The 11,211-nt window shown below is 35.0% G+C and overlaps 1 protein-coding gene across 2 annotated transcripts in view; it reads right to left on the bottom strand.

Moving 5' to 3' along the window:
• Positions 1-310: 310 nt before the first annotated feature.
• Positions 311-11,211, bottom strand: part of LOC108722608 (RNA-binding protein 24) — a 31,594-nt gene continuing 20,693 nt past the window's right edge. Inside the window, exons 5-6 of one of the 2 annotated variants that reach the window (XM_018447795.1) lie at positions 2,463-2,848; positions 311-1,145 (exon numbers count right to left, since the gene is read on the bottom strand). In XM_018447795.1, the coding sequence (XP_018303297.1) occupies positions 985-1,145; positions 2,463-2,848 (547 nt within the window). In that variant the 3' untranslated portion in view covers positions 311-984. The remainder of the gene's footprint in view (positions 1,146-2,462; positions 2,849-11,211) is intronic. The other variant, XM_018447796.1, reaches the window with a different exon arrangement.

Genomic DNA, 11,211 nt, shown 5'->3' with positions numbered 1-11,211 from the left:
AGTGTTAAATTAACACGTATTTCATTCATTTTTTTTCACAGAATTTAAAATTTATGTTACATAAAACACATTTTTATATTACTTGTTCACTTACTCATAAATCATCAATAAATGTATCATTTTGACATTAAGAAACGTGGAATATCAATTTTACATAAAATCTTTAAATAACAATAACATTATGTTAAATTAACACTCGAATGTGTTAAAAAATTCAACACAAACTGTTAACGTAGAACGTGAGTGGACCGTTTGCGACATGTAGTTTGCAACACAAATACACAATTTTTTTTACTGTGTATTTGATGAATATAAATATTAAGTTACGTTTTAAAAATCATAACGTGTTACATTTCGATACATCGCCCTGTTGTAATATTTTGAAATATAAATCTAATATCAGAATAGCGTTATGTTCGAAAGCCAATAAAACCGTTCGCGCACATAACTTTTGAATATGGAAACAAAATACATTCATAAGCCTCTCTTTCGGCTCTCAAGTTCTGAATCACTCACACGACGAGGATCGCTTTCCCAAACGAGCTAACATCAGCTCATTATAAATAATTATAATCGTAACTCTAAAAATTGTTGCGTCTTTTCTAAAATTCCGCGATATGTTGGTCGAGCGCGCCAGTATCGGCTCTATGGGAGAAGGGAGAGGAAGATTAGATCGGGGAGGCGAAAAGGGAAGAGTATAGTTATCGTTAGCGAGAAGTTGCGGATCGCCAATTCTGACGGGTTTGTCAAAGCTCATCCTCTTCGCCTCTTGCGGTTCTCGCGGGTGGTATTTCGATACATTCGCGAAACGTGATCAGGAACATACAGAAATCTTGAAAAATAACTAATAACGAGGAAGATGATGAGCTAATCCCCGAAGACGGCAATCGAGGATCGAATGTTTCGCGCAGCTCGGTCGCCCATTTCTGTCTCGTACGTAGAAGGCTTAGCTGCAACTATCTCGAGCGGTCTAATGTTAAAGCTTTATTGCAATCTGGCCTCCTGAGGTGTTGTCTGATACGGTAAACCCGGGAAAGCTGCTCCAGCTGCCGTTGCCGCCGCCGCTGCCGCTGCTGGCAGTCCTGCAGCACCTGGCAAAGTCGCATACGTATACGGTGCCACATAACCCGCTGCGGCTGCATTAGCTGCAAAGAAAAATTATTTCCCATGAACATTACGTGTGTACATTAAAAGAAAAATGTATTAAATTTCAATAAATATTTGTTTAAATAGTGTCAGTTGAGTATTTACTAAATATAATCACATATTTGTTTGGTACAAGAGAGCCATTAATATTTAACTATTATCAATGTTTATTTAGCAGACATTTATTTTTCGTAAATAAATGTTATATTATATAGTAAATAAATGTACTGTTCAAATAATTATTTATTAAAATTTAGTACATTTTTCTCTCAGTGCATTTAATATAATATTTAATCTTGTAACTATTTCATTGAATGGAACTTTTATCACAAAATTCTTATTTAGAAATTCGTCTAAAATTTTACACATAAGAGATAACAAATTTAATGTACGTATACAAAATAAAATATCGTTCCTCTTGACATAACAGAAAAAGCATTTGCAAGCGATTTGTGCGCGTTGTAAATTTTATTTTGTGCCTTAGTTTTTTCTTTATAGTGCTATTCGCTTGTATGTAATACGTAAAGCGGATAGTGCTTTCTCTCGTTGACCACCATCACTCACCGCGAGAACACCGCCACCATCACCACAGACAGCGCAGACTGACAATATATATTATATGCGTCAATTTTAAGTTCATGAAGCACATGCAATATTTTTAGCTTGTTCATTGTTCACCCATTTTTGAGCATCAAACAATGAAGAAACATTTCGTGCGCGAACGTATAATGTTAATATAAAAAATATATATAGTTATTTAAATATATATATAGTTATATATATATGTATACAGTTATTAAAAAAATAAAAATATGTAAAAGAAGAAAAATGAGATGCCATTTCATAGCTTGAGAATTTTTGAACTTACTTTTTAACTAATATTGATATGAAGATTGCGAAATATTCAATATTCGAATTCGAAATAAAGCGAAATGTATATCACACAAAAGACGTGGCAGGATTCCCACGAAGGATCCGTCCGGAAATGCTCAAGGCTTTTGGAAAACGCAAGGCGTGTGTATAGAATAAGCAATACTCCATTGCATTCGCTTCGTGACGACATACATCTCCGACATCGGAATTATTATTCCCCTAACCATGCATAATTTGGTGCGTAGCAAAAGCTGCACACATCAGGTTACGCGTTTCCCCAATTCAATTCCCTTCGCATTATCCCATGTATCCCCCAACCCCCTGTGAAAACGAAAACCAGATCCTGTGAGAACTTCGTTTGCGAATAAGCACTACGAACAGCCCCGAGGAAAGTGCGTCGCAACCCTCCCCTATCTTCCCTCCCTATCTTTAAGATCTTCTACCGTAATCACGCAGCACGGAAGGCAGAAATTGCGGTAGGAGAGCTTTCTCCAACCGTTGCTGATGCGCCAACGTCGCACCGGGTCCGTTTTGCTGTTGCTGCTGGTGGTGTTGGTGGTGGTGTATCGGATAGTTGCTACCCTTGCTCTGGACACTATTCAAACACGTACCAGCCGCGGCCGCGGTGGTGTACGGATATGCCTCGGCGAAGTTGTACGAAGTGCTCGGGTAAGTCGCGGCGGCTGCCGCCGCGTTCTGATACTCGTAGAACTGCGATGCCGCGGCGACGGCGGCTGCGTGGCTCAACTGCGTCGTTGGAAGCGGTACCAGACCACCTGGCGCCGCAGCCGCCAGGTAGGGCGATTGGTACACGTAGCCCGGTGGTACCCTGTAAAATGAAAATGACCGTTAGTTACGAATGTTGATGCGGTGTCAGACGCAACGACACTCGAAGATCTAAGGTGGCGAATGTTTGTGAATTAAGTGCAACGCGCACTGATGGCGAGATTCTCATTTTAAAGAAAGAAAAAACTGAAAGAAGCAAAACTAGCTAAGTTTTGCTAACTTTTATAAGATTGAATGCACCATTTCGTGCGAAGTATTATACGAATGTTCACATTTTACAATTTATTCTGTGCGAATGATCTATTTTGTATGTCAAGCGTCAGAATTATTATCTGTAAATATAAATATCTTACTTTTTGTCACGGAATTGGTACCGTGGAAAAATAAAACGCCATCTAGTCTGTGAAACAATAATTCACAAACAAGTAACTGTTTTGAAGTGATCGAAAGCCATCGGCTGATACTCTGAACTTTTGAAAAAGATGCAACGAATAAATCTGATAACTTTCGGTCACTTCAGTTATATACTTCTCTCATTTTATGAGACACAATGGAATTAGGAAGGAAAGATAACGTATAGCAAATGTTATTTGTGTCATGAATAGGTGTAAGTGTAGGTGAACAAATTTTTTCGTGTAACGTGTTTTAACGATTCGCGACGTCCATTATGGATCGTCAGTTGAGGTAAATATTTGAAAATTCTTTTTTACCTCTTGATTATTTTAAGATTATAGATAAAAACGATTATTAAATATCCGGAGATATTGACTCGATGTGATAAAGATGAATTTCGCGTGTACGCATGTTTCTACTATTAATTCGTCAGCACGAAGAGCATGCGCGACGACAAACTTTCTTTATTGCATTTCGCGCTGCAAGAAGATTCTCGGCTCGACGGTCTTTCGCTCTCGAGCAGCTCTCTACCAACACCAAAAGCACGCAACACCAAAGTCACCAAACGGCAGAGTGAGCGAGGGACCGAGTTCTCTTCAACCGATCTTCGCGCATATGTAAAATATATATATATATATAATATATACGAATGATTGGATCAAAATGCGCTTCTGTATGTCGATAACAATCGGTACACGTGTGTATATGAGCGAGAATATTAAATGTACATAATGTTGTATTTCATGTGTTCTAAGATAGCATATCTTTAAAAACTTATTTACATCTTTTTTTTTTGTTTTCTGTGTACTTCAAGATATGCGATCTTAGACCTACGATAAAATGTTCTGTATAAAAATATTGGAAGTCGCATGTTTTCTCTTTAAATTCCTGCTAAATCGAATCGAGTTTTTCAAATTTAATAGAACTATCAACAACTTTCTAATTTTCATTAAAATAAATATTTTAGTAATTAAATCAAGAATTAAAATTCTATTAAAGCGAATTTCATTTATAATCAATTGAGAAATCAGATTTTGTTTCCACACTCTCAAAATATAATTCATTAAGATTCATTAATTTTTTTTATGATATAAATTCTTATTCGATCTTTCAGCAAATTAAGAAAAAAAATCAACTCCATATTTATTAACGAATTTATAAGGAATTAAGAGAAATTCGCGTCTTCTAATATACTGTATGTGTGTACATATGTGCATGTCCAATGCATTCTGATGATGTGTCATGTACGATATTACATAGAAAGGCAATCATTAATTTAAAAAAAATTACATTTATATCGTTTCCAAGATTTTCATTTTTCTCGATAAAATATATCTAAATAAAATTGAAATATACTGATATCTCTCTCTTAAAAGTTTTTATGTATAACGCAAAGTATCACTACGACAAATTTTATCACAGAAAATGTACGTCTATAGTTTACTTTCAAAAGAAAAATCACATCTTCGTTAAAAAAAAAAAAAAAAAAAAAGAAACGACTAGCATCAGGATGCACAGTATATGTGTAAGTATGTGCGTGCGTGCTTACGTTCGATAGATATTTCGTTGGAAAAGGAAAGGAAAACGGGAAAGCGGAAGGAAGCAAGTTGATGTGAAAATGGTAACGTTGCTCTCACTGTGGTATCAATAATAAGGCGGAAAACGTACGCAACAATCCAAGAAAAAATCTTTCACGTGTTGGCAAAACAACAGCAAACCAACGACAAACGTGTATATAGGTGACTGCACGAAATATAAATACTTCTCGGCACACGGCACACGATTATCTAACACCAACGTTAGTACCTAAATTCACAGATCTAAGGAAACGTCTCGAGTTCGCTGCTCTCCGATTTTTACCTTCTTTGGATGTACTTATAGAGTATCTCAAAATAAGAGATACACATATATTTTTATAAATACTTAACACTGCTGTGTACAGATTTAGGGGATGAATTCGATATTCTTATTCATTATCACTTGAATTATAGAATTGTAGAAAAAAAAATTTAATACTTTGCTGCTACTTGTAATATTTATAATAATAGAAAAATAATAAAAACACTATTTTATATTATACTGTATACTATAACGTGTTAAAGATTACAAAGTTTGAAAATTTATTTAAATCACATCGCGAAAAATGTTTTTAAAACAAGATAGTATGTGCGTTTACGCGCTATATTAATATAAACTTGCTCATTACGTTTCGCACGTCATTACAACGAGTACAAGCATTGTTGACTGCATGCATTCATGCTTGTGCATCGCATTCGTTACGTATTTGTATATCTTTATTGGTCACATTCGATTTTGAACGTGCCGAGTTGTCGAATCGATTACATCACTGTCAGGTTGTTGCATCCCCTAAATTTGCGATAAATATTTGGAAAAATATAAAACGTCACACTTAATTCAGACTCCAGAGTATATCCAAACTTGAAAAAAATCGACGCTAGAAGACGTCTCAAAACGTATCCTTATAAGAAAGAAAAAAAGATAGTACATCTCACGGCAGTGCCTCTGTCTCCCTTACACTTTGTCTTTTACTCTTTGCTTTTCTTTATTCTCCTCAAATAATAACGTGCGGAAGACTGGCGAATATTCTTCGATCACCCGCGAAATTTGTTCACCGATTCGCAATTGTTTCTTATCGATCGATGTCTATTCTGCGAATACATAAAAATATATGAAATAGGTAAAATTCATTGTCCAAATATTCATGAATAAAGTTGAGTTTTAAAATTGACAACTTTACAATTTATCATATATTATTTTGAATTATTATATTTAGATATATTAATGAACAATAATCAATAATTTCTATTAATGCATATAATTATAAAATTCTAAAAGTTTCATTTAATCAATTTAACCAATTTACTAATATTAATAAAAAATTGAACGTTTAATTCACGGAAACATATTAAAGCGAAGATATATTAAAAAGATAAGCGAATGTATAGCTGAAAAATTAACAAGTGTTGACTTTCGAAAATGTGAATAGATAGGTCAACAAGTTTCGATATCTCATTTTTAAATTAAACTTGAGATTACAATTTTATCTCATACAGTATGTTTGTGCTATCGATATTGAGTAAACTTAATTTACGACACGCGATCTCAATAAACTATATTTATAAATGGGTGTCATATTTAGATAATTATTATTAATTAAGAGCTAAACATATATTCGATAATTGATTGAACGGTAAAGAGCGATATAAGGTAGAATTTCGAGTCGCTAAAGGAGCCCGGCCTCTTTCCCGGAGACAGCCCTGAACTTTTTAGCGGATCGATAATAGCCAGTGTCCAGTCTGCGAAGGAAATCAATATGTCGTCCTGTGGCTCCGAACGACAGAGCTCCTCCACGTCGGATTGGTGCCTGGTGACCATTATCACACAATCGCAAACAATCGAGAGCGCTTCGACACGCGTGTCGTATGTCGCTTAATTCGAACGAACATGTCAAGTCGCGTGCTGCAACGGGGGAGGAGAAAGAATCACAATAGTCGTAAAATCGACGACCTTGAATTGGAGTTGTCATCCAGGATGGATGACCACGCGGTCGATGAACATTACATGACGCGAGGAGGGCGAAATTATAATAAAGATAAAAGTAAAAAAAAAGAGGGATGTCGTTGCTATAACGCTATAATGTCGCATTGCGGACGAACGGCACTTTTATCTGCATCATTTGAAGAGCGAGCGAGAATCCGATTCTTAATGACGATTTGCATGATAATTTACAATGTAAATTGCGTTATCCAGGGAACATTGGAGCGTGTAAGAAATATGTAATGAATGACTTTTAAATAAACGTTTTTAGGTAGGAAAAATCGCTTTGATGCCGTACTCCAAGAGACTATAATTTCTTTCTCTCTCTCTCTCTCTCTCTCTCTGTGTGTTTTCTACAATATTAATTATGACTTTTTCACAATATAAATAACTTATTCGTATAAGATTTAAAAGAAACTCGAGCAAATTGTACGCGTTTATGAAAGAATGATAAAATCGGCGTCCTTGACGCAGCGAAGCGCAGCAAACTCGAGAAGCATATAGGAATGGAACAATGATGTACTTTTTTTTATCTCAGTTCCAGTTTTAAAATATTGACTTAGTCCAAAGTATTTCGCATATTATCCGCGACGTCAAAGCGTCTCGACGTTGTTCTTAATTGAGAAGAGATTCGCAAGAGAGCCGAAAAATAAAGATAACAGACACGTATTAGATAAATAAAACTTGACACGTTGCGCGGCAATCGATCTAACTGTACAAACAAACATAAAGAAATTAATAAGGGTATTGCCAATCTTATTGACATCGAAGACTGTCAGCCACCTGCTAGACTTTTCAGTGTTTTACAAACACATATACAAACAATACTAAAGATTAATTGACGAACGATCGTTGTATAAAAATATCTTCCTTATTCTTTCTAGATTTCTCGTTCATTTTATATTTTCCATTAATTTATTTTTAATTCTATTATCTTAAAAAAAATCTGTTTAAAGAAAAATAAAATTATCTAAATATGTATATTATTTTCTTAAAATAACAAAGTCTGATCGCATCTTGGTAGCAGCTATTTTAGGATAATTACCACATCAATAGATAGAATTGGATATCTTTGAACGTTTAGTGTAATCCTCCATGAGTAAGAAAATTTTCGTTTGGTCCAAAATTATCAAGTTGCATCAACATTTGATATTTTGCATGGTCTGAAAATAAAGCCGCGACACACAAAGAACAGCGCGCGAATAACGTTCCCTCCTTTCTACAGTCGCTTTTCCATCGCTTTTTTGCGTTTACATTTTCCATCGTATTTATCTGTCGGTCGCATCTCGCTGAGGTACGTGCATTATGGATGGCTCGCGTGTCCTCAACTCCTCTTTTCCTATTCTATGTGTTCCATTCTGTTCTCCTCGTTCCACGTATGTTTCCAGACCGGCGCGTCCAGATGGCAATTTCCAATCTCAATTATCCCCCTCAATTACACCGTCATTGTTTCCCTCGCATTGAATGACAAGCATGAGGAAATCTCATCAAATGCAGAATCATCGAAAAGTTATCGCGAAAGACATAATAAAATAAGAGTCATGGCTGTGGACTTTTTTTTGTTACTACTTTTTATTGCGAAGGTTTTTCATATTTCCATAATACGTAAGAAAGATCGGGACGTATGACTAAACGATTACTCAGTGACGTTGATAATAAAAATATTTTTAAATATTAAGTATCAAGGGAGCGTTTATGAATTGCTGATATGCCGTCTATATGGACGAGAAAATATCTTTACACATCGCACGTTCTCGCGGGAATCGATATAATTGATAGGAACATATTGAATGTTTCGATCCTGTGAAAAATTACAAGTGGCGCGGGAAAAGATACGTTTTATAGCGAATGTCTAAAAATATCTTTCACCATTACGGAAAAAAATGTTTGGTTGAATTAACTGGAATTCTGGTGGAAAATGAACGATCCAGAATTCTAATTAAATCTATTAAAATTCTAGTTGAAATAACCAACATTCAGTTTTAACCAGAAATTTAGTAAAATCTTAACCAGAATTCTGGTTAAGATCGTTCATTTTCTATAAAAATTCCAATTAATTCAACCAAACATTTTTTTCTGTGTACGATATACTTATAAATATAAATATAAATATAATTAATTTATACATTTATCCTAAGCCGATATAATGATAAAATATATAGTTTTATTTATAAGGATAAAATGTAGTTTTATCCAAGGCATAAAATTAAATTTGATAGACATTAATCATTTTTAAAGCCTAACATTTATCTATGTCAAGATTTATTATAGTTTGAGGAGATACATGTGGATTACGAGCTTTCCCTTAAACGTATTTACGCATTTAATCAGATTTCACAGTGCGACATCGTACGAATCGGTGTAATTGTTCCGACGAATTTTATTGGAAGCTATATTCGTAATTTCGCGAGAAACGCGTCGATCGATTTCATCGCATCAACGACAAGAAAAACAACGGAGGCGTAGCGGGCACGCTAATTGCATTCACATCATCGGTTTATTTTATACATGATGACGTGGATAGTCGCAAACGTTACAGATCAAGTTAGAAAAAAATACCGATGGTTTTTCAACGCTTAATTTCCAATAATTACTTACGAATAATTTATGTCCATAGCTAAAAGCTTCTGCCAAATCGAATCTCACGATCGTGAAAGTAAAAGAAATATATTCTTTAACCTTTACAAGACGGAGAAAACCACTATATAGTGGCACTGAAACAATGTCATGTTTTGAGACAAGGAATACAATGAACTATAACAAATCCGAGGAAAAGCAGTAAGGTTTTAAAAATAGCTTTCGTTCTTTAAAGGTTAACACCGCTGACGATATTCCGCTAGAACTGTTGAAAATGCCAATTTGGCAATTTCCTATCCTTGTTTATACAAATATTAAAATAAAGACTTATTTTAATATTTGTATCATTAGAGTTATGTGTATACATTCACGTATTTTTAATATTCTGAATTGAATATTTAATAAAGAATAAAGAAAAAAAAATTTGTATGATTAGTGGAGCAAAAATGTCTGCGTTATCGACGTTTTTATGCGGTTAATGTTTGATACAAATTAATTTCTTTCCTGAAGAAAGCTTAGCTCGAAATTTAATGCTTAAAGCATTTAATATTGAAGAATACAAATTCCTCAAATTAAATATAATAGAAACTTTCATTTCGCTAAGAAATTTTTTAAATTCGAGAATGATTTTTAGAAGAATTTATTCATGCAGTGAAAAGGTGAAACAATATCCGTGAAACGTCCTTCGGCCCTTACTTTCTGTCCTTGAAACCTTCGTGTGAAAACAGGGCGGTCGGTTAATTTTAATGGACGCATAATTTCTATAATAAAAAACGATACAATGTACGACTTTTTACACGATCGATGTAATATACGAACAGACAAAAAAATGTAAATGCATAAGTCGCATTATGGCGATTCCCGCGAGAATGGATGCGCACGCTTGTTGCCTCAGCAATTTAAAAAAAGTAGCGTCAGGATCGATAAAAATAAAGGCGATTCCGAGAAAAATTTTTATTAGTATTAAACAATACAAATGTACAAAAAAAATACGATCGAGTAATATGTACGAAGCAACAAGATTTTTCACTTGGATAATAGAAGAACCTCAAAACAGAAATAATTAACATTTTCAAATTTCAACTGTACAGAACAGAAAATAACTCGCCACGTCTATATTTAGAACCAATATCAATTTTTCAATATCACTACCTCCATCAAACGTTGTATAGTTAGAAAGGAAATGCATTTTCCAGCGAGTCCTGACAATGAAACTATGTCGCGTCCTGGAATTTCCGCGTCTCTTTGTAAAACGCTAAGCAGAAAGGGCAGCGAGATGAGGGACACAAAATCGTCCCGCAGTCACGAAGAGACTCTGTATCGTCCCTTCGTGACGGATCTAAGTGACCACCCTCGATTTCCGACGTAAAGTGGCAGCGTACCGCGATTAGAATCTCCCGTTCCCTACATTACCACGCAACTTAATGATATAGTATATGAGGGGGTGAATGGTAGCGACAGGGGTTGTTCAATCAACCCCATTAATTTGTGCGAACGGGCTGGTACGACCCCCATGGGCGATTGTTAACGATGAGGACGATGAAGCGGAAGTGCCCGTTAGCGAAGCGGAAATCACCAAAAACACCTTGCACGATACGTTACGATATGAAGGATCCATGATCTAGTAACCGATATTTCTTTTTTTTTCTTTCTACATCCACGAGAATGTAATAATCGATAGACTATTGATTTTCGTGAGGTTTAATTTGTGTTATCAAAGGTTCTAAATACAACTGTCTTTCAAAAAAGATACACATGATACATGTAGAACAAACACAGAAGTCCTACTTTATATATGATTTCTGATGGAGTTGGCACACTGAAAAAAAGATTGGCTGCTGCAGCAAATTAGATGGTAAAATATGGCATAGCATTTTT

Source organism: Mycetomoellerius zeteki, unplaced genomic scaffold, assembly GCF_001594055.1.
Source record: "Mycetomoellerius zeteki isolate Tzet28-1 unplaced genomic scaffold, Tzet1.0 scaffold211, whole genome shotgun sequence".
Lineage (NCBI taxonomy): Eukaryota > Metazoa > Arthropoda > Insecta > Hymenoptera > Formicidae > Mycetomoellerius > Mycetomoellerius zeteki.
This window is presented reverse-complemented; position numbering and strand designations above follow the sequence as displayed.